Here is a 26,636-nt window from a genome sequence, read left to right as displayed (position 1 = left end):
CATCGAGACAAACTTTCGTTTTCGAATATTTTTGTTGTTGTTGATAAAAGTGAAAGTGATAGTAGAATGAAGCCGTCGTAGATTGAATATGGAAAAAACTAAACTTCAAAGAGTCATACCAAACGAGGTAAATATCAAATCGGATCTCCATCGATTGAGATTATTTTATCAAAAAGAAAATCTCTCCACATCATCAATCAAAAGGATCAGAGACCGTTACAAACTTATCTTAAAGAAGATTATAGAACAAAAACAAAACTCCAACTTTCTGGTAGTTGACGAAAATGCTGCCAGTATAATAGAACATGAAAATTTGGGAGAATTTTGCCAAAATTCCTCTGGAAATTGTAAACCTCTGAGGTAAGCTATCATTTCTTTTGCAAAAATTCAAGCTATTGTTAGGGATGGTCCTAGGGGGTGTAAGGAAGGGTTGAGGATGTGCGTGCCAGACCTCCAAACCCTGACGCCTAGAGAGACTGATCCCTTAGAGATATTTTTTGAAATATTTTCTCTGGTTTTTGAAAAATCCTACCAGTAGAGAGACTTTTTTATAAAATATTTTCCAAAAATCTAGAGACTAAATTTAAACCTTTCTGATTTTTCCGACCCTTAAGCTTAAGGCACAAAGGCACATACCACATAGACGGCCATCTAGAGATTACCCGTGGGCAATTTGACAACCGGAATCCGCTGGGCAATCGTTCACACGGGAAGATCCCATAGCGCACCTTTTTAATAAAAAGATATATGTATATCTTTTTACTGCATAAATCTTTTGAGAATTTTTTTCACATCGATGATGTTCTAAGATCAAAGAATCACTCCTGTGAAAATTGTAATTGTAGAATATGTTTACAAAAGGATGATCTTTGAATCGATAAATAATTGATTTCACAACAAGCACAAAGTTTTCAACTCCTCTGTCAACTATTTTGGGGACGTTTTTGGGGTAGACTTTAAATAATCTTTTTTCTTTTTATTCAGGGTTACCGCTGATGGAAATTGTCTTTTTAATGCTGTTTCAAAGAAATTATGTGGCAGTGAAATATTACACCTCGTCCTACGCGTTTTAACCAGTATTGAGCTCTATTTTGATTGGAGTAAATATTTCAAGGAGATTCGATACCTAGCTCTAAAATACAAATCTTCTTTTCGGAATGAATTTAACCTTATCCAGCTTTTTTTCAACTTCAAGTCTTCCGAAAAATGTTTCAACATTACTCAAATGTTTACAATATTCCGTGAAGAGGCTATTCATACATCGAACCCTGGAGCATTTTCATCAATGTCAGCAATCTATGCCCTTTTGTTGTGTGGTAAACATACCAATATTTTCGATTTACAGTCCAAGGTATAGTCGAATCTTCCCTGTTTTCACAAGACTTCTTAAAGTTCCTGAAACAAAGTCAAACGATATTATCAATATACTCTGGGCATCGACATTGAAGCATTGAGACTACACTTCCCCAAATCACTTCGTCCTTTGTTCAGATGCAAAGCACAAATCGTTTTCATCTGGCACACCTATTTCAGAACTATGGAAATCAATCGAAATACCAGAGAAAAACCTTAAGCAAAAAGAATCTACCATAAATTTTTCAACAGTTGCTCCCAAAAAACAAAAAACAAAAAGTCAATCGAAAGTTCATCTGACACTTTGAGGATGCAAACAACAAACCAGGAAATTTCCAAGCCTTGCTAAATTTTCGAGTTGAGAGTGGAGATGTTGTGTTAAAAACTCAACTGGAAAATTGTCCAAGGAATGCAACGTACCGGTCCAAAACGATTCAAAACGAAATCTTGAGCTGTATTGGAAACCTAATCACCCGAGAGTTAGCAAGTGAGATCAGAAGAGCCAAATTTTTTTCTATCATTGCTGAAGAAGCATCTGACTCTAGTAATACCGAACAGTTGTCTTTAGTTATCCGATTCATTGATGATTGCAGTCAGGTACGAGAAGAGTTTATCCGATTCATAGAATGCGAGTCAACTGCAGCAGAAGCTTTGGTGACGAAGCTTTCTGAGGCAATATCATCGCTCTTTTTAGAATGACTTGAGAGGTCAAGCTTATGACGGGGCAGGAAATATGGCTGGTGCAAAATCAGGTGTCAGCACAAGAATTATGGAACCTTACCCAAAGGGTTTATACTTTCACTGCGCATCGCATAGACTCAATCTGGCTGTTGCGTCTTCAACCAACATAAGAGGAGTAAGGAACATGATGGACTCGTAAATGTAGCGAGGTTTTTCACTTATCACCTAAAAAGACAGACCTCTTGCGAGCCAACATCAATGACCTTATGCCTGAAGACCAAAGAGAAACGCTTCTTGATGTTTGTAAAACACGGTGGTTACAAAGAGTGGATGGCCTTGAACGGGTAGAAGAGCTCATGTCCGCTATTCTCGAAACTCTTGACATGATTGCAAATAATCACGACAGGTCGTATACCAATAAAGATGGAAGGGCAGATGCACGTGGCTTGTACTGGACATTTCGTTCCTTTAGTTTTATGATTCATCTCATCATCGTTCGCAATGTACTTTCTTACACCCTTTCTCTCACTTATGAGCTGCAGAAAAAACAGCTAGACGTTGGGAAGGTTTACGAGGCAGTCGATAACGTCATAGATTCCCTTCAAGAGTGCCGTGATAAAGTGGATGATTTGCACAAAGAATGGTACGAAACAGCTGTCGAATTCGCATTATTACACGGAACCCAACCATCCATCAAACGTATCGCTGGCCAGCAAACACTTCGTGCTAACTTCGCAACCGATTCTACGTCTGAATATTACAAGTTTTCTTTAACGATACCCCTCTTGGATCAAGTATTGTCTGAACTGAGGAGTCGATTCTCACCTGAAAATAGAATTCACTTAAATGGCAATTACATTCGCCCCAACATCGTGATCTCTTCTACTGATTGGAAGGAGAAAATTTATCAATTCGCAACGCAGTACGAAAAAGATCTTCCCGAAAAGGTCAATTTGAAAGCAGAATTACGACAGTGGGAAATCTACTGGAGAAAAATCTCAACTAAAGGAAACCTGCTAGACACCATCGTCGATACTCTATCTGCTGTAGACTCTATTAAGAATTGGTTTCCAAATATTTATGTCATCTTGTGTTTAGTCGCAGTGGTACCAGCAACATCCAACTCATGGACTGAATCAAAAAAAACTTCCGACCATTCGACGGACTGTGTTGATACTAGACAATTGGTGAACAAAATATCTTTTGTGATCAATCCAGATAAATAACTCTTCGAAAGATTTGAAACTTCTAGCAATATGACATCTTAGGTTGAAAATGAATACTGCTTTCTACATTGAGTGCAACTTGCTTAGCCTTTAGTATATAGTTAGATTTTTTATTCATTTTATCGGATGATTTACTTGTAAATTTGTAATAATATTGATTGGCGTGCCGGGACTGCCTCCGAGCTTTAAAGCTGGGTGTCCACTGGAAAAAATAAGTTCATCGCGAATTTGTTTGTCGCAAAAAATAAATCCAGACAGATGTCTTGAATTAAAAACCTATTGTTTTATTTGCGATGGGGCGAAAAGAAATAAGCGATGAAAAATTAAAACGTTTTCAATCTACATCATTTATTATTTTTTACTTCTTCGTAAAAAAGAACAATAGATTTTTGATTCCAGACATATGTCTGGATTTATTTTTTGCGACAGCTATTTGCGACGAACTTATTTTTTTTCAGTGGACACCCAGCTTAAATTCTTGTTCATTTTATTTCACCTACTTCATGCTTTTAATCTTAGTTTACAAAGCGAGAGTTATTTTCATGCAGTTTAAAAAAATCTAAAATGAGAACAAAACTGAAAGTAAAATTTGCAAGTGCCACTAAGACTATGATTGAAACGTGAAGTAATGATTTCGGTTTGCGTGAGAGATCTTGTTTAGAGATTGGAACATTTGCTTCCATAATGGCGGAAATTACATCTTAACATAACATCAAAAAGCTCTATAAGAACAAACGCAATAAAACCGGGGATAAAAACGGGTTTTGGGCAAAGATCGGGGAAATCGGATTTCTTTCACAAGGTCTTCAAATATCCTATATCCGCCCCTGCGCTTAGTACTATTTATGCAAATTTTTGAAATTCGTTGCCAAGGCATAAACAATTAACCTAGCATGATATTCATTCATTCTCTATGCTTTCTAATTCCGTTACTTTGATTTACCACATTCGATTTCCGTCTCATTTCTAATGTTATTTGTTGTGAAAAGTTAAAGCGCTGAAAGAAGGTGAGAGTGATTGATTAAATGGGGAGTGAAAACAGTCAGTAGGCATGGCAATGGTCTACAAATTAGATAATATCATTCTTACAGCATACCAAGAAGAAGACCTCATTTTTGTTAAGGAAACAAGAATTCCATCACTTCCAGAACAGATAAATATGGTCGATATCAATAATTCTGACGATGACGAAGTAACGATAGTTAAAACAATCGGTAAGTTGATACGACCTCGATAACTTTCAATATTGTTCAAGTTACTTAAGCTTTATGAAAAGGTTTCTATAATTCGTCGCAATGGTTCCTTGTATTTAAGTAGTACGGAAGTCTGCGACCGCAGTCGGATGCTCCTCTTTCGATAGCTATTTACCCAAAGGTAGGGAAGGGCACCATTCTTTTTCCCTGGATTTGTCCACTTACCCTTGATCCTTCTCTTTAATTGCTGCCTATTAAGAGGCATCAAGTACCATTTTGGAAATCTTTGGTATAATGGTATGGTATTGAAACCACGACATTGCACACCGTAGCCGAATGGTCTACCCTCACACCACTGCTATCCCTTAGTACTTAGGCAGTGAGAGTTGTTCAACAAATGAGTTGCCTAAAATATTATGAACTACGATTGCTGCAATCTGGCAAAAATACGGAAAATTAAATCAAAGTTTACCTAAGAACATTGACCAATACTTGTAAATAGTAATTTTTACAAGCTTCAGAGGAAAAAACGAATTTAAAAAGCTAAACAATATTATGATCATAGTATACACGTTTTTTTAAGAAACTAGTTTTGCCAAGCAGCCTCAATGTTTTTAACATAATCAGCCTTCTTAGATGTTTCTTAGTTTTTAGGCATTCTGAGCCTCGTGTTTTTTTAAATAAAAGACGTGTAAATCCACTTAACCTTCCTTTACCTAAGCTGGTAACTTCAGAAAAACTTTAACTAATAAATTGCTTTATATTGCTTTGTAGATCCATTAGTGAAAACTGTAGAACAACCTGGAATGGGGGACAAGATCGACAGTCCGAGTTCTTCTCCACACCTGTTTGAGCACCAATTTTCACCAGCAACATGCTTTTCGGACGAAGAAATTATCAGTGGAGAAAATATTTTACGCTCAGGCCATCAAAGAGGTGACAATCAAACAAGGATACCCAGAGAAACTTGGGATCATGTCGTAATCCAAGAATGTGAGAATGTTCCCCATAACGTTGATGATTTAACGATTTATCATGTGAAGGCTTCAGATAAACAAGCCTTGTCTCAGAAATTGAGAGATGGCAGAAACTGGGGAAAAGATTCCAGGACAACGTGGAGTGACTATAAAACAGTGAGGTACCGTAGCTGTTCAGGTGGAAGAACTTGTCCAAATGATCAATGTCCTTACTTAGTTGAGTTTAAAAAGACAAACGAAGTTGATTTCGACAAAAATGGTTATTGCAAATTTTGTCAAGCAACTGGTATATTTGAAAAGTGCTTTAGTCGGAAATACGTAGCTTATTCCAACAATCCAAACGAAGCCTACGTTTATCATTATGGCAAACATACCTGCTCAGCGAAACAAATTCATCAACCACCCATTTTTCAAATGGCTAAAGCAGTCGAGAGTAATCCCTCTGTGCGACCAACTGAAATTCAAACGAATGGAATTGTATCCGCACTTCGAAACCGTACCCTCTGGGGAAGTATTCGTCAGACTGCTAAGCAATTTTCAGACACAAGAAAAATCTCCAATGAAAAACAGAAGCAAAGAAAGAAAATTTACCCAAGCGGAGAAGATTTCCATGGGGTTTCCGATTTCAAAGAATACACCGACAACGAGGACAAATATTTAATTTACGACGTAAATAGAGATAATGATAGCCTATTAATGATAGCCTTGGGTATATGTATCTATTTTTGATGATTACATTGTTTTTATATGTACATGCACAATTTTATGACTTAATTGTTTCCTTTTCTCTTTTAATACTTATTTTATACTCCCATGTGATTTTATGATTTTTTTCAATTTTTTAGAAATAACTGAACATTTTGCTTGTAGCTTACTTTTTAACTGATGATGGACGTGAATGTTCGAAATATATTTTGTGATTTTACCTTATGAACCATTGCAGTTCAAATATTTATCTGTAAATAGAGATAAACAGTACGTTTTTAAAAGCTCAAAAGAATCTCTTAAAATTGCACATGACATGTGCCTAAACGAACACTTTATAAATTCAAGCAGATTAATAATAATAGCCTTTTGCCATTTCAAATGAAAATTTTGAGAACAAGAGCAAAACTATTTTATTCAGACTGCTCAAGAAAAGAGTATTTCATTAGAAAATTGATTAATGTGATGCATTCAAGTATCAAAAACTAGAATTTGTACTGAAGCTGAAATCTATATAGTTGGTTCATCTTGAAATTGTAGTCTAACCCCATTCTGGTGTCTTGTTTGGAACTGTTTGCCAAATCAAGCAGGGAATCTTGTACCAGGGGTAAAAAGCCCCAATCCGAATTGAAAACAAACCATATGTCATCAGAAACTCATTTATTCATTATGTACATAATGCAGCATGTTTGTTTTATGTTTAGTATCAAAATTCAGTTGTTGTGTTATAAATTTTATACTATATTTGCATTGGCAATTACATGTCAAAATCAAATCAAGATGTACTTTCCAGAGATGATTTACATGACAAATATTGATATCCAGTTTGCAGTGAAAATTTTGAATCCAAAAACTTCCAAGAAACTAAATGTTAGGTACACATCATCAATTTGATTGGATTATTCCATTCTGTTGTTTCCTTTAAGTTAAATATGGTTTCACTCATCTTATTAGCAGACTTTGTCAGTGTTTACAAAGATTTCGTACCAACCACGTGAAGGTGCAAAATAATCCATTAATCTAGGGGCTACTGAACAGTACGATGACTAACCTGAAAGTATATAATGAAGAGGGAATTAGGATCTTTGCAAGCTACACCTACATTAACAAACACAAAATAACAAATTTAAGTCAAACGACAACTGGACAACCGATGAAATTAATGGATTAATCTTATATAATAATAACCGGCTGACTGTGGGCAACCGCCAACCGCCAACCACCACTACCGTAACTTGATCTAATGTCGACATCCCTCCTCTAATTCCGACACCCTTTATATCAGCTGAAATTGATAGAAAGGTTGAAACTGTTTTTCTTTGCTTAGTGGTCAGAGAGGAATAATCCTCAGAATAATCAGTGACTCAAGCTTTCATATTATTCTTGTCTCTAAAGAAGGCTGTCGGAATTAGGCAAGGGATGTCGATATTAGACCAACTTACAGTAAACTTTTTGGATGGGCTTTTTTGGTTCTGAGAATAATAGTTACAATTCAGGAAAAGTTCTGCACACGTGCAAGACATCGAAGTGTATCCATCAAATAATTGATGCCCACAAGATGGAGAGACACGGAACTGTACAGGCGATTTCCATTTGGAAGAGAACTAAAACAAAATAGAGAAATCATTTTTAAGATTGTCTAGCCTGGGAATCCAAGCTCATAATTTTAGAAAAAACAAAAAATACCTCACCTCACAAAGTTCTAAAATTATAGAGCTTGGTGCAGGTAGATTAGTCTGACACAGAATGTTATAAACAGTCTGTGTGTGAACCCTTGTTGACAGACTTTCTGAACTTTGGAAACCCAGGCAAACACACATAATCAACTTACCATAAAAACTCTTTCACAAGCTCTAAAGACTTTCAAAACTACTAAAAACCACATCAAAACATCATCCACATGTATTTAGACTTCCAGTCAACAGCCATTTTGTTTCTAAATGAATCTATGTTTTCATTTTTATTTGTTTTCCTTTTTTCTGCAAAGTCAGCTTTTCCATAAATTATGCGCGCATCGAAATTATCAAAATGCGCGCAAAAGTACTCCTAAGTAATACGTCGAAAGCTGGCCAATCAGGCCGAACCTGCATTGCAGGGAAAAATGTCCCTGCAGGCGAGTTACCTGCACCAAGCGTTAAACCAGCAGCAAAAATATCATAAACTAGACTGTGAAAAAAGTTTAACGCTTGGATTCCCAGGCTAAAGATTGTCGTGCAGTTTTTATGACCAGTACTTGACTGGCAGGTGCTGGTCCGCAAACTAAACATAGTCAAATACAATCTGTTTATGTACCTCAAAATAGTGTGCGAAAACCCACATAGCTCTTTCTCTCCCCAGAAAAATTTTTTAACCGGCCAAAACATATTAAAAACATTAAAGTGTCAAGGTCAGAATCACAAAATTTTCAATGTTATTTTTTCTCTTATTTCAAAATAAAACCACAATAGGTTGGTTGTCCCTTTGCCTCTTTATAGATTGCCACAAATTCATCTCCTGTCGTCGACCTTTTCTTAGCAAGAGTGATTGGCCAAACAAACAGTAACTAAGTACCCCGATTGATCAAATATCTTATAAATATTTCATAATTGGCCACTCACTCACCACACACAACAAGTGGTTTTGTTGATTACCAAAAATTATGACAGGTCATAGGCCATAGGCAGATAAGTAGAGAAAGAGGGGGAAGGGAAGCAGTTTTTCCTGCACTTATCAGATTATAATTGATAACATGCAGGCATGAAAAATAACAGAAAAACCACATACCTTACAGATTTCACTTTCCTTGTTGCAATGGATTTGAGAAGATAACCATAAGAAGAAAAACAAACATTGAGATGACCTTGATGGCAGCCCTCAGATGAAAAATTTGGAGAAGATCGAAAATGTGCAGGCTTCAAAACCGTTCAGAATTTGCGACAAAATAGATAAAATCAGGACTGTCTATTCTGTTTTTTCTTCTCCAAGCATCTAAAGCCATTTGACGAATCTTGACTTTTAACGTTTTGACACTAACAGCCATCAAATCCCGGGCAAACCCTGCATTTTGACCTCATCCAGGTCTTTCTACAAAATTTTGCAGGATGCAGGCCTGCAAAATGTTTTGTACACAAAATCTAAAATACAGACTCGAATTCACGCTTCTTGTAACGCGACTTGACAAACAGTTTTGTTATAGGGCAAAATTATTTTAAAGGGAACCAAAAGGTGCACTTTAGAGTGAAAAACATTTTTTGGATATGTGACTAAAAATTCATATGATTAGTTAACACTGATACTGGGGAACATTTTTCTAAAGTTTAAGAGCTAGAGGACTTGTAGATTTTCTATTGCAGGGGGTCATCCACAATGACTAAGACCCTTTTTTGAAGCTTTTTAGGTGTTTCATTTTTAGGCATATAATTATTCATTTTACCTTATTCATGCTAAAAAAAGAGTCAAAACATTCTTATAATGGTAAGTTAGCACAAACAAACTAAAAAAACATAGGTTTCTAACTTAATGTCGATGTTTTCGCAAAAATACGGCCTTCCGCTGATCCTGCCAGAATCCCCTATTCATGCTTCTTTAAGATTAACAGCTAAAGATTTTAACCCTACCTACTGAGAGCTATTTGGGTCCCTTAGAACTGAAAGGGGGGGCACATAGTGCCCCCCGTGGATAACTTAGGATAGGAACATTATTTGGTCATGAAATTTGGTACAGCATTGCTTCAACCTATATCAAACAAATTCATCAAAAAATTTTTTTGAAAATTGAATGCAATTTTTGATGACGTCATCAATTGTATCAACAATTTGCAAAAATCACCCAAAAAACTCAAAAAAAATTATGTTTCTTAAAATTGCTGTTGAAACAGATGGAGAAATACATTCTCCTTCATTTTTCTTTTATTTGAAAGCTTTTATAATGTACTAAATGGAAATTAAAATCTAAATCAACAATTTTGTCGTGACGTTCTACTATAGTGCGCCAAAACCGAAGAAAATGTTTTAAACTTTCAAAACCGCGTAAAATCAGAACATTTCAACTTTTTCAAGTCGGTAATACTTTTTTTTATCATATTTATATTTATTTTTTGCTGCTAATTCTACTTTAAGATGTAATAGAAGCAGTACAAATGAAGTGGACCATTAAAGTACACCTGGTAACATTTTATAGTATCTTGGAGTAAGCACATAAAAAAGAGCAAAATAGCCTGCGCTGCAGTTGTGGGATGGTAGTGGTCACCGACAAACCTGTCATTGGGACTAAAATAATTGACCAATGAAAAAAAGTTTTTAACCGAAACATTCCCCTTAAAATTTGATGAAAAGTCATGAAATTTCAGTTTCATAGCCTCACTAGTTAAAAAATGCCAGCCAATTTTCTAACAGGGGGGGGGCACTTTGTGCCCCCCCCTCTCAGTAGGTAGGGTTAAGATGAAATCTTCAAATATAGCTCATAAACCTATTAGAAGGGTTCTTGAGCACATCTAAACAACTTGGAAGCTAGTTTTGCTCTGTTAACTTAAATTTTGCCCCTTTTTTATAACTTAACAATTTCCGTCATTCCGTAACCAATATTTTCAGCAGGGCAAAAAGCTTTATTAAGTCCGATTAGTTTGCATTGGATGTTTCTTACAATTTTTACATTATTAAAGAGCCCCCAAGAAAGAAAAGCATGATGTATGTATTTATAATGACAATAAGAATGTTGAGTTCTAGTTTTGCTACAATAAACCCAATAATTTTGCAACATTGCAGCAAGTTTTGCTACCGGGGCGGATAGTTTTCCGACTTGCCGTCGAAGTACTACTTTTTCACGATAGTTAAGCTACCATTTTTGCCGTGAATTGCTACATTATTGGATAGTTCTACATTTTCGGTTAGTTTTCCTACTCCTACCCACAATGCATTGCTTCTAAACATTACATTGGAAAGTAAGCGGCGCGAAAGAAACAAAATAAAATGGCTTATTGGAGAGTTGGGGAACTTGTGTAGTTGTTGAATTATTGTGAATATTAAATGATCTCTTATACTTTTAAAGTTTTTTGATATGAATCATTTATCTAATTTGTATAAAATAATATGATACTTACAAATTGAATGGAGTTATGTTGCTGCTACATCAAAAGAACATAGGATACGTCTGATCCAGAGCACTATGTGGATGGATACACACAAGTCATTGGACATTGGAAGGTGAAGGGAATCACTACCTGCAGTCTTGACTTTACTATATTTAAGACAACACTGGAGGGAGACACTGTCTCTAGGACACAACCCACAATGTGCTGACTAAATTATTTTTTGCTTAGGGTAACAGACAATGACATTCTAATGCCATGCCTGAATGAAGTAAACGCAAAAAATAGTTGTTTAGAGAACACGGCTGTCTATTGCATAACAAATGACCTCACATACATTACTTTCCCTCAGCGAAGAAAAATATGATAAATTATCTTGTCTCTCTCTAGGTATAACTGCTGTTTAGTAATTAGTTATTCAAAAGACGACCCTGCCGATTCCTCGGACTCTGCCTCTGCTGAGGATTTTCTTGTTAAATGTCCAGGGATTTTAACATCTATTTTGAAACTTAGTGCGCCTGGGACGCCCTGGACTTGGTGCATTGTTCGCACTACGCATGTGAAAAGATAGAGAAACATGCTATACTGGCAATGTGATATGTCATAATACTGGCCATGCAGCATGTCATACCGGCCGTGTGCAGCGTGGCGTGTGAAGGTAATCGCACAGTACAATTAGATGACCGTGCAGCGTGTCTATGTATATATATGTTCTCCTAAACAACGTCTATTAATTTGTTGTCTTTGTAGGCTTGCTTCAGGTCATTGCTTGGTCCAATTATAGAGCCTGGCCATCCAGGCTTAATGGTAGCCATCAAAGAATATTGTTCTGTTTGTATCACCTGCCCACCTCATATTTTCCGCCAATTTTCCGATGCAGAGAGCCTGAACAACACCGGCAAGTTTCTGAACTATACAGTAATTTCCGTAAGGCACCAACTCTTTTTCAAAGACACAAACCTTTTTCGAAAGGCATAAACTTTTTTTCAAAAGGCACAAACTTTTTTTCGAACTAGGCACAAGCTTTTTTTTCAAAGGGGCAAACTTTTTTTCAAAGGCACAAATTTTTTTCAAAAGGCACGTAGGGTACAAAGGCACAAAGGCACGAAAAAAATCACACTCAAAATCGGGTTACAAATCGGGAAAAAATCTTGAAATAATTAGCCAGTCGGGACTTTTTTTAACAGTCGGCTTCAACAGGACATTTGGTATTTGGATAGGTTTGATTGCCTCTTTGCACGTATTAGTAAATCTAAAATATAAGAACATAAAATGTAATATAAGATATAGCTATAATAATACTCTCTATCTCCCTCCCCCTCCTTAGTCAATCAGCACAGTAGCTGACTGTTATATGTATATAAAATAAACAGCCCTGAGCTGCACAGCTGGGCCTAGTCCATATGTTATGGTATCAATAAGTCAGTAAGTACTGGACAGTTCGATCATCTGTTGGCGGAACCGGTCTTTGCAGGCTATTTCTTGTTGATTGGATCGTTTGATCGGGTCGATCACCTTGCGCTGGCTCAACAGTTTGTGAGGGGGTGTGCTGTGGAAGTTGAGCTGCTTGTCTTGGTAGAGTAACATGTTGAATTCAAGTGCCGAGAAGTAAAGTAGGGTTGCACGTTCCTACTGACGTCGTTGGTTGTTGTTGATCATCTTTCTTCGCTACCGAGGTAGCAGTTTTCGCCCACTCCCCATGGAGTTTGAGATGGAGGTACTGGACTAGGATGTAATGGGAGTATTGCCGTAAGATTGTTTAAAAAAAAGCATCCAATCCAAATGAAAGTGAAGCGCTTTTTTTAAAGAGGCCACCCTGTTGAATAATTAAGTAGTTCAACAGAAAAACAATGATATAGCCATGCATTTATTACAATTTGCATGATATGATACAGTAATTATGCATGGCTGTCTCATTGTTTTTATGGCTGGACTACTTTAATTATTCAAAAGGGTGGCCTTTAAAAAAAAAGTTCTATCAGAAAGGATTCTTTGAAAAAATAATGCTCACATCAAATTCCTGCTTTCGTTTAAGAACTAAAGATGAGAAAAAATTCAACCACTTGAATCCAAGCTAGAATCAACGATTGAATCCAACAAGGCAGCGAAAAGCCATTAGCATTAGCGCCAAAAATTAGGGCCAGTCGTTAACCTTAATATCTCATTGGTTGAAATTTAAAAAAAACTTTCTGATGGAGAAATTACGGAAGCCATTGAGAAAAAGAGACCACTTTTGTTTTTATTGCAAATATATATACACACATTATATGATATATATATATACTTTTCTGCATGACATATTACATATCTTCACTATATATAAACATTGCATGGGGAATACTTCTGTCAACATGTATAATGTGTCAACTATTTTAATGTCAACTATATTTTACTGTTTCAGACCCCCCCCCTTTCTTAAGGGGGGGGATGACACCTTCCAAAAAAGTTAAGAAGGGGGGGTCAGAGATTTTCACTAAAAAGGGGGGGATAGTAAGAAGGGGGGGGATCGTTTAAGAAGGGGGGCTTACATATATTGTAGATTATTTTCCAGCACTGTTATGAAATTTGGTCTACATGAAAGGAAGTTCTTTATTTTCTCTAAAAAGTGGTATTATACTTGCCAGACTTTATTTTTCTTTACTGTTTCCCTTCCCTTTTTACCAAAAAATATTTAGCCCGAAACCCTTGGTGGATAGGCATTTTTAAAGGTTGGGGGGGATGCCAAGAAGGGGGGGGTATTTAAGAAGGTGGGATCAGACCCCTTTCCGCACTATGTTTTATTGTTGGAATAGAAAAGAGAAAAGAGGTAAGTCTAGCCTAGCCTAATTGTCAGCTGTCAGGGGGAGTACAAAGAATGCGAACAAAAACAAAACACACAATATTTACCAAGCTGACCGTAGGTCTAATGTTGACAACTGTCTTCTACCTTAAAGGAAGAAATTTTGGCGGGAATTTAATTTGGCGGATGGCGAAAAAAGTTTTTTCAGAGGGAATTTAATTTGGCGGATGGACGAAAAAACTAAATTTGGCGGGAATTTAATTTGGTGGTCGCCTAAAAATTTAACCTTAAGATGGCGTCAAAACAGCGAAAAAATAACACCTTAAAAGAGATCATATTTTCAAAATGTATATAATTTGGCGGATGACGGAAAAAAAAATTTTGGCGGGAACTTAATTTGGCGGATTTCAGTTAAATCCGCCAAATCCGCCAAATTTTCTTTCCGCCAAAATTTCTTCCTTTAAGGTATTTCATAGTTTGAACCCCCCCTTTTTAAGGGGGGGGATCCGAGTTTTCAAGGAAGGCTTTATAGGGGGATGGGCAATTTTCCAGTTAAAATGGGGGGTTTGAGCTTATAGGGGGGGATCAAATAAAAATGGGGGGGATGGTAACTTTTAGTTAAAAATTTTTTTTTATTATGTTATATGTTGATTTAAGTCAATAAAATTTAATATCACATAATTTCGACTTATCTGATTTATTCTCACTGCACTCTGTTTTGAATCAGATTTTGTTTTTCCTTGTTTTTTAACTATTGCCAATAAAAATATATTTCATTTCATACTTTTTAGGTACTGTGACTTAAGGTAACTTCAGCATGATTTAACTAGCGTACTACCTCTGAATATTTGTCACTTACAGTCATGTCATCCTAGTAGTGTTTAGTCAATAAATAATTCTTTTAGTCAAATAATTTTTTTAGTTAAAAAATAATTAATAAAAATAATGAACTACCTATGCATCATTGCAATTTTTGTTCCTTTTGTCGTTTTGGCTGGACTCATTGGCTGGTCTTGCATCAAAGGGTAGGCCTAATGATACCTTATGGAGATCAATTTTTGCAGATATTTATGAGGTTTTTTCAAACTCTGGAAATTTAATCCTCCCAAAAATTAGTCTTAAATAAAATTAAAGTTATTTAAAATTCATGAATGGATTTTTGAATTTGTATCATTTTAAAGCACAAAAAATTTCAAGTGTTTTTTTTAACATTATGTTTTTATGCCATAATCCTACAATTGCTATTATCATAATTTTTTTAACGTTTTCAGTCGAACTCATCAGTCCGATTTAGTGGAGGAGGAGGAAATGGAAGCAAAGACCCCACAGTAAGTGAAGATTCTGACTGCTCTTTTAACTTTTTGTTGTTATGAAATTACATTTTCTTTTAAAGTCTTTGGAGAAAGAGTTGCCAAAACAAGTTCCCCTTAAAGTTAAATAACATTTTGCTAAATTTTCTCGTTAAATAAAACAAAAAAACAATAATCAGCCATTTCATTCTCCAAAAGTAATTTCTCATAAGAGCTTTCATTATTTACAAAATGTTATAGAAGGTATTAGCAATAGCTTTTTAAAGTCAATAACCATCATCTTTCTGATGACAGCAGTAGATTATTTAGGTTATATTAGTAGAATAATAAATATTTGCTTTTTAATTCATTATTCAGATCAGTGGATCCAGTCCAAATCAATTCAAGTTATGTTTAGATGTTAGATGTTCATAGTTATGTCTAATTATGATAATATATTTTTTATGCAGCCCTGTGAATTCAAACAAAATTATATCGGCACGGAAATTTTGCCGACCTAGAGGTCATTTTAGGTTGGCAAAGCCGTCCTAAGTAGCTTGTTTAGGTCGGCAAAGACAATAAATTTCCTACAGTTAGTTTAACTATCCTTAATAATTGTGTTAATAAGTTTTATGTTTTATAAAGAGAATGGAATGAGGCTCGATTATCATGTGTTATCAAATGATAACACAATTAGATTAACCTAACAAATAATATTTTTCCTCTTTAGGTCGGCTTTGCCGACCCAAAACATTTCTTTTGTCTGCACGCCGACCTAGAGTGTAAATTACGTCGGCTTTCAGGTCGGCATTGCCGAATGCCAACCTGGATTCACAGGGCTGTTTATGTTCCTTTGTTATCTATTTTTTATAATTTTTTATATATTACTGTAAAAGAAGAAAAAAGTAAAAAGGTTATAAATTGGAGCTAATTTATTAGCTTAGGTTAATTATCGATCCCGCATCTCCTGCACTAGGCCTTTCAGGGGTTGCTCATCCCGCTTCTACAGGATATCTATGCCGTCGGCTCTTTGCTGCCATTTTATCTATTTCGGTATCAGCTGCCGGCAATTTATCTTCAGCTAGTCCCGCCTGCTAGATCTCCTTAAAAATTGATCTCACTCCTATTTCCTACCTTTTCTACTGCCTGATCAGAGTGAGAATGAATTTACCTCCCACCCACCCAACAGTTGCTTTTTTTCTTATCCTCGTTGTTTGCTTTTGCTTTTATTTTCTATTTTTAGGAAACACCACCAGATGATGTCAACGCCTGCTTGCAACCCTGCGGTCTTTCGGTCCTAGAGTTTTTCCTGGTGCCAGTTTTTTTAGCCCAAGGACCAACCATTTGGGATGTGCTGGGTACTTACTAATCGGTGGCTTCAATTCTGAATCTGCCCATTTCAACAAACTTTATTGCCGTAACCATTCACGTTGGCTTGGACGCTATCCACAGCTCTTTCAGTCAATTCTACACTGGCTTGGTCGCTACCAACAGTTTTATAAGATATTTCTACACTGGCTCGGACGCTATCCACAGTAAATTCATACCTCAGATAAATGCTCGACCGCACATACTCAAACACTCACACACTGGCTTGGACGCTATCCACAGTAAATTCGTACTTCAGATATATGCTCGGATGCGATCCGCACATTCTCAAACACTCACACACTGGCTCGGACGCTATCCACAGTAATTTAGATCCCACACACTGGCTTGGATGCTATCCACAGTGATTTAGGTTACTCACACATAACTTATTTCTTTTTAACATTGTGTAGCAATTAGAGGTGTTGGCTTACCTTCGGTAATCTTAGGGCCTCCTACATTTCTAGTGCCTTGTCCTGGCTGCTCAGCCCGACAGTGGACAGGCTTATTATCTCTTTAGAGGAAGGTACGCAGCACATCCCCAATGTTACCCCAATGCAATTACCTCGCGTTTTATTCTACCTTGATTACATTTACTTGCTTACATTTACTTGATTACATTTACTTGATTACATTTACTTGATTAATAAACATTTCGACTCTATACATACTTTGTCTCTATTATTCTCTGATCCACTTCTTAGGCAAAACAGGATCGACATTTCAGACAATAGACTAAGTGATTGTAGCCTTGTCTCAAAATTCATTTCTAGGTTAGCTATTTCGGACAACATATTACACAAAACTCTCTGCTATTGCTTTTACATATATCACATACTTCTCCACAGATCAGATAATTAACGTGTGTTGTGATGGAACCTCGTGATCATGGCTCGCACCCCCCCCCGCCTGTGTAGGGGGAGCTACACCTAAAATTTGCCATATAAGAGGTGGGAGCTGCTTGTTTTTCCCGACAGGCGGGGGGAGCTCTATCTTGGGGGGGACCTGCATTAGTTTATGTAACTCTCTGGGGGCTAAATAACACTTCCTAAATATTGTTCTTTACTGTTGGTTTTTAATTTCTCTAAACCTTTTTCATGCAAAGTGTCATCTGATCCTTAAAATGCAAAAATGAAGACATTCTATTGCATTCTCTAAAAGTGCACACACATGTAAATAGAGCTTTGCGAATGCCATAAAATCTTTCCCCTATACTGGGACCTAAAATTTTATCAGGCTGGGGGAACTTGTTCTCAGGGGGGACCTAAATTGGGCGGGGGGACCTAGAACCCCAGTCGGAGCCATGCGTGATGAAAGGAAAGTTCTACTTATTGTTGTCTTTGATATTCAATTTAACAGTTATACCTCAAAAAATAATTTTGTTTTGTTCTGTCTCCTTCTTTACTGAACATGTTTTAGTCTTTGCTAACAGTAACCCAGGATATCTTCTTGATTGATTGGATTGCTTCTTACTTTTTTTTCTCATTTAGAATATTTTAGAAAAACTACAGCAAAATCTGGTAAAATGAATAGATTGAGAAGTAAGCCGTTGTCACCAAGTTTTTGTGGGACAGGTGTAGACCCTGAGGGATTCCTACTTTGGAACATCTCAGAAACAATAGGTAAGGCACTTTTTTCGTTTCTAAATATTAAATAAAGCATCTCCTCTGATGTTAGTGGAAAAATTCGAATTTAGCTGGAATTTTAATAAAGCTCTGTGTTTGGGTTTTAGCTGCACTTACTGAATGCTTCACTTCAGTTTTTGATTCTTTTTCTAGGTTATGGAATTGTCACAACAAAGAATTTTCAAATGAAGGACTACCTTCTTGAATATATAGGTGAAAGAATCAGCACGTTTCAGAATTTTGAATAAAAAGATCATTTATAAACATCTTATTTTAAAATTTATTTTGAAAAGTTGGATGGAATCTATTAAACTATCATCTTGCGCCTAATAATGTTTAATTGTGAATTTATTAGTTTGAGTCTGCCTGTCTTTCCAAAGTGAAAAGTTTATGCTTTTAGTAATTTCTATTTTTTCAGAATTTTTATTTAAGCTTGTTTAATTTTTATTAACAGGTGAAAGGATCTCTAAAGAGGAGGCTTTAAAAAGGGAATGCATTTACAAAGAGGAGGGGATTGGATGCTACCTTTTTGATGTTGATGGAATCCATAAGAAAATCTGGTAATCATAAAGTTTATTTTACAATTCTCCTACCAAAAGGCGTAAATTTCATTGAATTGGCAAATTCTGTATTCTATGATGGCTAAAATTGTTTATTTACCAAGTTATAATTAAATCTCTAATTGAAAGCTCTTACAGAAATAAAGACCTTTGATGGGAGGGTTGGAGAATATTACTTTTTAAATCCCCCCGGACACAAAAATTTTAACCCTGGACATTGCAAATTGACCATATGAACATGGCAGATTTTCAGAGTTTTGAATCTTCTTTGATCTTTTATAGTATCGATGCCACCAAAGATACACATCATTTGTGCCGGTATGCTCATTAGTTTCTTTTTTCTTTTTGAATATATGCTTTTTTTACATATGAAATAATCTATTACTGACAGGTTACTGATTTCAAGCCCAAGTCGGCTTTGTTTGGTCTCAATGGATTGTCAAAAGTTCAGTTTTTTTTAAATATCTCTGTTTTTATTCTAGCTATGTAAACGATTCTCCAACTCGCTTGGCCAATTGCGTAATGATAAGGAAGGTCATCGGTGGGGTTGTCCATCTGGTTTTGAGGGCCACCAAATATATTCCCAAGGGCACGGAATTGAGGTACTAAGTCATTTCTACATTCAATACCAAAATTATTATGAAAGATACTTTAAAATTGATTTGAAGAAGAAATTTTACCATTGAATATATACTATTCATTTAATAAAAAATATACTTTTAATGATATTTACAATATGAAATATAATTTGTTTATTTCAAATAAATAAGGTATGACTATGGTGTTGGTGAGGAGGAGATGCCCTGGCGAGCAATGGTAAATGTTTATGTTGTATATGCTTTTTGCAATTCTCAGCAGCCATTCAACTTTCTACAAAACAATATTGCGTTGAAGCTACTTTCTTGATCACGTTTTATTGGAATGTTGTATTCATTAAATGCAATTTTATTTTCAGGAATCATGCTTGAAGCCTCAACTATATCAAATTGACATTGTCCCGCCCTCTCCAGTGAAAAAGGTATTCTTATTTCAGGTTGTCTTTTCCCATGTCACTTTTATTTTAGCATCTTCTGTTTCGATTTATCCCTGTTTGAATCGATTTGTTATTGCAATTTTTGTCATCTTTGCATTCAGGGCGCAAAATCTAGCACTCTCCTCTCACCAGCAAGGTAAGAAGATGTACTCATTATAATTTTACTTGAAGATTTTTTATTTGAATAGTAATGACTGTATGAAAAACATCCAAAATACTATATTTAATTATTTTTTAAGTTGCGATATCTTAATACCATCAATTTTCCTGCAACTTTTATATTAGTGCACATTATTTTTTTATCTTTCCCTTTAAGCTTTGCACAGTATAAGTACGCGAAAATATATAGTGAAAGTCAATGGTACCATTACAAGTATGATTTTGAAATATTAAACTTTCGCTAGATATTGTGTTTAGTGTGTTAGCCATCGGGTTTTTTAAGAACTGTTTAGATACTTGCAAATCAAAATATATTTTTATCTTGTTCAGGATGAATGATGAAAGCTCCCTAGAGACCTTAAAGGTAACTTTTGATTCTATTATTATAATCTTACACAGCGTAAGTTACTAATTGAATTGATAATAGTTGATGTGATTGGTAAATCCGCGAAGAATTCTGCCAGACTCTTAAAAATCTTTTTAATCAGATATATCACTAGCCTTTTTCAGGTATTTCAGACCAGCCCTAGATTCAATAGTTTTTTATTGTTAGTTATATTATAGTTTTGGCTTTCAGACTAAAAGCAATCAAGAGAAGTCTAGCAGTTCTTTGCCTCCAAGGTATACAAAAAGTTAATTTCAAAGTTTACAATTTATCTTTAGTTAAGGTTTTTAAATTTAATATCTGTGACAGCGAGGAAATTGTTTTGTACTCATTTGACTTGATGTAAGAAAAAGTTTTTTGAAGTAAAAGTAAAATCTTTACCAAATTTAATTTCTCTAATCTACCACTATATACATTTTTACTTGAAGTTGTGTCATATTTTTCAGGAAATTGACCAATCAGCAAATGACGGCACAAATCAAAAATTATGATGATTTGCTCAAAGCTGCCGTCATTCAAAAGGAGTACAGGTAAAAATGACCTATCAAAATCTTGATTTTGCTTTAGATTGACTTGAACTACAGTAATGTAATTAAGTAGTATTTGAACAATCACTGAGAATCGGCATGAGCAAAAATTAGTATAGTATACTATTTAGTTTAGTATACTAAACCAACGTTTCTTATATTTGTCTGGATAACCAATGTAATTTAATTATCTCCTGTTACGTAAATGTGAGATCTGATCAATGTTTAATATATTTTAAAGCAACATGAAAAATATAAAAGCTTCACCAAACTTTACCCAGCTGCTTGTTTTGTAGAAATCCTTATGAGTTAAGGTAGGAAACTTGATTTGATCGAAACTGTCAGTAAAAACGTCTGTTAAGTTAAATTAGAATCTGCTTATATTTAATTTTTCAGCCCAACGTCACTGTCAGACTTTTTTGAAAGTGGTAACCCAGAGCTTTCAATGAAAAGGTAAAATATTTCAGATCCACTGCACTGCTGTTCTCTTTCATTTCTATTTTAATCAAAATTATTATCATTAACTTGAATTGATACATAATTCCTGCATTTCATAAATCCCCCTTACATCATCGACTGATGATTCTTATCATTAGCAATCAATGAAATGTGTTGCTTGTCAATAAATGGCTATGGACAGTCACACATTGAAAATGTTCCTAATCAATGTCTTTCAACCTATTAGTGTCCGTACTGTGTAATAAATATAATATCTGTTGAGTCCTGAATTTGTGTTATTACGTTGCTACTTAATCTACCCCTAAGTTTTTTGTTTTTTTTGGAATAAAGCTTTAAAGTTAATGCTTATCTATGTTCTGTAATATTTTTATATTATTTTTTTTTTGCTCTGAAAATAATTAATTTGAAAAAGCCATTTATTATTTCAGTCGCCTTAATTTCTTGGTATCGAAAGGAATAAACCTCCCTTATGGAAAGAGGTTTCGGAAGGTAATTTATTGTTTGTCAAGTTGGGAAATTCAATCGTTGTTATGATAGCAGCACGTTCAGCACGGACAGCATGTTCTCTTCTTCTACTCAGTACACACTTCCCCCTTTGATGAATTTTTTAACCAAATTTTTGAAAGTTTTAAACAGTACATTAATAGAGGGGATCGGTAAGTTATAGGGGACTACTGTTGGATTGGTGGTCCGAAATAATTGATGGTATGCCACTTTGTACCAGGGTAGTCAACCTATTTCGAACGCAAATTAAGCTAGTATCATGATACGAAGGGGTGGGTCCAACTGTTTCCAATGTAAATTTCAAGTTAGTACCAAGGTACCTGGAGTCAAGAAAGTACACGTTTTACTCACTGATGATCCGGTTACAATAAACTGTTTACCCCCTGATTGGTAGAACATCAAGTTAAATGTTAGAGAAAAACATTAATTACTGAATTATTTTTTTTAAAGTTTATTCTTTTTTTTAGGATTACGTTCCAAACTTAATGTTTGAAGACCTGTATGAAGAAGTAAGCTTATTTTTTCCTCCTTATATAACGTGATTACTAAACTTCTCTTAGTCAATATGTTGTAAAAACTTATTTTGTCATCTTTTGTTTGTATTTTCTTTTCTAGGAAGACCTCAGAGAGATACCAATAACAGTAGGCATTGAAGTAGATGAACTTTACTACAAAAAGGTAATAAAAATCGCCAATAATAAGTTTAATGATTGATTTTGCAAATTACCAGATAAGGCTTTTTCTAAATACTGGGGGTTTTAATTGACTAAGTTGATCGCATTATTCGTGAGATAAATTAGTAATAATTTTTCCTCCTTCTGCATACCTTTTAGATATCCCCGTATTTTCAACCTGGAACTCCTGGGATTTCAAAGAGCGCACAGTGTGAGGTATAAATCAATGTTTTTTACTCGACAACCATTCAGTGAGATTTCTTGATTATACATACTGTTGCTATGAGAATGTGGTAATGTTTTTTTTTGTATTAGTTATTGGAATTTTAACCTTAAAGGTCTCAAATCCATCATTTTTCAACGAAAATTTTCTTCTTTTTTTCCTGTTAGAATGACGATTGTGATCAATTTGTGCCTGAATCATCACATCAAACGCCGGAACAGTAAGTTTTGATATTGCTATCTGAAAACGACGTACTATAGGGATCTACAGGGATGTAATTCGTATGATAATTATGCTGTGCTGTGATTTTGTGATTTTTTCTTTCTTCTACTAATCTTGCTATAACCAAAAGGATTAAACGGAAACTAATTCTTTGTTTTTAAACTGTTTTAAGCTGACCTCTTCGGGTCATGCCTATTGTTTGTTAAACCTAGTTAAACAAATAAACTTTCAGTAGAAGAGACTGTTTTTCAAGTGTGACCACAAACTCACGCTTATGTAGCCTTATATGCCTTTGTCTTTTATCTTTAAAGATTTTTCTTTTATGTGCCTAGAAAAAAAAGCTTTGACAGCCATCATTCGCCAAAATTAGTAAATGCGAAAAATATTTTCTAGGCGTGCAGAAATTAATACGTGTGAGAATTATACCAAGAAGGTAATCCATAAAATTATTCTGTATTTCTTAAGGTTTTCAATGAATGACACTTCGACATCAAATTCATCGTCCAACGATCCATTAGACAAAACTCCAGTAAAAAAGATGTAAGTTAACCAAATTGAATTAGCTGTTACCTAATAGAAGAGAGAAGCGAGAGAAGCGGACCCTCCGAGGCCATTGCGACACACAGAGTCGTGGTGTATCGAGGATAATAATCCTACAGTACGGGAGAACATTGCGTTCTCGCAGGGACTGAACCTATGAGTACCACACCACATACAATGTCAGGCATATCTCCCCATACTCTTGTATCAGAGTGATGGTATCCAATTCCCCTCACATGGTATGGGTTAACCCGGGAGAAGGTACAATCACTTGCTAAGTGAATCGCAGCACTGAGTGGCAATCGAACCCTGACCTCCAGCATGGAAGTCAAGAACGATGACCACTACACTACTGCACCTAATAGAAGAGGGAGAAATAATCCACACTTCGGAAATAAGTTGTTTATGGAAATTTTTTGAGTGCTGATTTAGGCTGAAAATCAGTATTCAGTCTACTCCTACATGCACCAAAATGGCCAGAATACCTCAAATAGGTATTTCTGTGAGGAGCTTGTACCTACTTGTCGTTTAGTATTATAGCCAACTTGGTTTGAACTTTTACAATACTACAAAAAGAAATTCTAAAAACAACTTATGTCCGAAGTGTGGATTGTGTCCCCCATATAACCTTATCACATCGCAAATTCTCAAACATTAAGAAAAACACACGATAGAAGCACAGAAGAGTACAAAAACTGACACAAATAATAACGAGATATTGAGGATATTAGATTCATATATTCAATCAAAAGTTGATTAATCTTTTATTGAGCCCATGAATTATTTTTACAATCGTAGCGCTTTTTTAACTAGATATTCGATGAATCATATGGATTGGTCTCCATCGATTTTATCATCCCCGATGTTATCAGTGCCAACGAATCTATTGGATAAATCGCCGACAAAAAGCATGTAAGTTATACTTTTAACACAAAGAGGATGACCATTCATTCTAAAGTAAAAACTAAATGGAGACATTTCCAGTAAAACAATGAAGGTTGTGTTTTTTATATGTCAACAACCAACCAAATATTCGTAACTTGAAATTAAACGAAAATTAAAATCGAAATCGACAGTTAAATTTTTTGTCAAATGTCAACAGAGTATTTCAGTTGCCGCTGGTTTTTTTTTACTTGATATTTATTTTTCGGGTGCAAGATTTCAATTGAAAACCTGTTAATTTGGTATTGGAGCATTTATTTTTTAAATGCCTAATAGAATATTTGACTTCAAAAAGTTGATCCACATTTTATTGTATCGAGGATTGTATTAAGGATATCAGATTCATGTTATGTTAGAAGTTGATAAAGTTTATAATTATTGAGCCTATGAAAATCGAAACTTATTTTTTTCAATCATGGCGCTTTTTTAACTAGACATTCAATGAATCATATGGCTTGGTCTCCATCAAATTTGTCGTCTTCGATGTTATCAGTGCCAACCAATCTATTGGATAAATCGCCGACAAAAAGCATGTAAGTTATACTTTTAACACAAAGAGGATGACCATTCATTGTAAAGTAAAAACCAAGATGATTCATTTCTGTGCAGAGTAATCTCAAATAACCCTAAACTACACAATTACCATCATTGCACCTGTATAGATAATTACCATTCTTAAAGGTTATTTAAACCATATTTTTATTTAACGATCTTTAAGTAATGCTACGCGTTCAACAGATGAAGGTCGATCGGAGAATGCAGTATTAATGGACAGGTAATATACTTTCGTTTAAAGTAATATTCAAAATACATCAGTCAAAACTATGTCTAGTTGTACTTTCATTCTGCTTTTCTGCTGGTACACCCCGGAACCTGTTTTTTTTTTAATTTAAGTTTTCGAGCCTAACTCAAAACCAAAATAGCCAAATTTTCAACTTTTATTACAATTATTCTTTTTTATGTTTTTCAAGGAGTGCTAGCAATCAAGATGATGTTCAGTCAAACCCTCCAAAAAAAGTCAGGTAATAGACCTTAATAAAGTGTAATCGGTATACAGAAGCTGAGTTCATATGACATCTTATGATTAGAAATTCATAAATCGAGTATTTAATTACCGTATTCTCTAATAAAAGCAGTTCCTAAATTTTGAATTTACAAATAATAACCGCTCTCTAATGATTTTGTTCGTTTTTTTTTTTTTGAGGTCGCTCGATTGTTTTAGTCAAAGCACTTTTTATATATTTTTGGAAAGCTACGGGGTAGGGGAATCAAAATAACTTGGGTCCCATTTTTTTCGGACACTTTGGTTTGTTTTTCGGACAACTATAACGGTCTCAGGCAAAAATCATAGAGTGAAAAAATTACGAAAAATTTAGCTTGAGAAAACGGAGACCTGTTGTATATTTTTGGAAAGCTCTTAAAAAATTAATATTAGAGTTATATTACAAGTATTGTTGATTTCCGTACCTAACTCGAGATATTCCTTAAAAACTGTTTTTCAGCCAGAAACAGCTGTTTTGTCCAGTTTTTGCGCTTTTTGAAGCTCCATATCATAGAGTTAGGTACATAAATCACCTATACTCGCAAAACATCTCTAATTTTTTGAGAGCTTTCCAAAAATATACAATAGGTCTTTTTCTCAAGCTAAAATTTTTATCAATTTTTGACCCTGCAATTTTTGCCTGAGACTTCATATTTGTCCGAAAATCACACCAAAGTGTCCGAAAAAAATATTGACACCCAAGTTATTTTGATTCCCCTACCCCTTACCTTTCCAAAAATGTATAACAAGTGATTTGAATAAAGAAATCGACCGATTTTACAAATTTCCTCCTACTATTATCTAATGTGGCTTAAAATATCTTAAAAAGTCTTATCTATTTATCCTTTATATTTCTAAAGAAAGTTCCCCATATACCATCTATTCTAACGTACAACGTTTTTAAGTTTTCGATAATTTTGGATAGTTTTGCGACTCGGAATGTTTTAGTCGCATTTCATTCTTTGGTCAAAGTAGTTTGTGACATGACTCATTTTGAAATAAATTTCAGTATGTAGAATACTCTCGGGTACCTGATAGCCGTCCCCCCGCTAATTAATTTTTCGAAAATATTCCACCCAGGACATTTTATTCCAACCCCCCCCCC

At 35.1% G+C, this 26,636-nt stretch overlaps 3 protein-coding genes, 1 long non-coding RNA gene and 1 pseudogene across 4 annotated transcripts in view; 4 read left to right on the top strand and 1 right to left on the bottom strand.

Annotated features, from left to right (window-relative positions):
• The window catches only part of LOC136804063 (triosephosphate isomerase-like), a 387,417-nt gene that overhangs the window by 93,087 nt on the left and 267,694 nt on the right, over nucleotides 1-26,636 (bottom strand). The window lies entirely within an intron of this gene.
• LOC136804106 (52 kDa repressor of the inhibitor of the protein kinase-like) lies at nucleotides 2,301-3,260 on the top strand. Its single transcript, XM_067060851.1, has one exon. It carries the CDS (start codon nucleotides 2,301-2,303, stop codon nucleotides 3,258-3,260), a length of 960 nt encoding a protein of 319 aa, XP_066916952.1.
• LOC136804121 (uncharacterized) lies at nucleotides 4,347-6,220 on the top strand. Its single transcript, XM_067060864.1, has 2 exons — nucleotides 4,347-4,474; nucleotides 5,228-6,220. Exons 1-2 carry the CDS (start codon nucleotides 4,420-4,422, stop codon nucleotides 6,157-6,159), a joined length of 987 nt encoding a protein of 328 aa, XP_066916965.1. The 5' UTR covers nucleotides 4,347-4,419; the 3' UTR covers nucleotides 6,160-6,220.
• LOC136804051 (uncharacterized) lies at nucleotides 14,906-18,815 on the top strand. Its single transcript, XR_010846232.1, has 6 exons — nucleotides 14,906-15,004; nucleotides 15,251-15,307; nucleotides 15,647-17,009; nucleotides 18,127-18,258; nucleotides 18,415-18,474; nucleotides 18,716-18,815. It is a non-coding gene; the product is annotated as an uncharacterized lncRNA (long non-coding RNA).
• The window catches only part of LOC136804105 (uncharacterized), a 13,282-nt pseudogene continuing 5,961 nt past the window's right edge, over nucleotides 19,316-26,636 (top strand).

This window comes from Clytia hemisphaerica, unplaced genomic scaffold, assembly GCF_902728285.1.
Source record: "Clytia hemisphaerica strain Z4C2 unplaced genomic scaffold, Clytia hemisphaerica genome assembly, whole genome shotgun sequence".
NCBI classification, from domain to species: domain Eukaryota; kingdom Metazoa; phylum Cnidaria; class Hydrozoa; order Leptothecata; family Clytiidae; genus Clytia; species Clytia hemisphaerica.
The sequence above is the reverse complement of the archived record's forward strand: the minus strand, read 5'-3'. Positions and strand labels throughout refer to the sequence as shown.

What these genes read in the sequence shown, in the direction of transcription:
- LOC136804106 (XM_067060851.1), top strand. Translation starts at nt 2,301, where the DNA reads ATGCCTGAAGACCAAAGAGAAACGCTTCTTGATGTTTGTAAAACACGG.
- LOC136804121 (XM_067060864.1), top strand. Translation starts at nt 4,420, where the DNA reads ATGGTCGATATCAATAATTCTGACGATGACGAAGTAACGATAGTTAAA. An exon ending in AACGATAGTTAAAACAATCG is followed by an intron (nt 4,475 to 5,227) that starts GTAAGTTGATAC and finishes ATTGCTTTGTAG; the next exon opens with ATCCATTAGTGAAAACTGTA.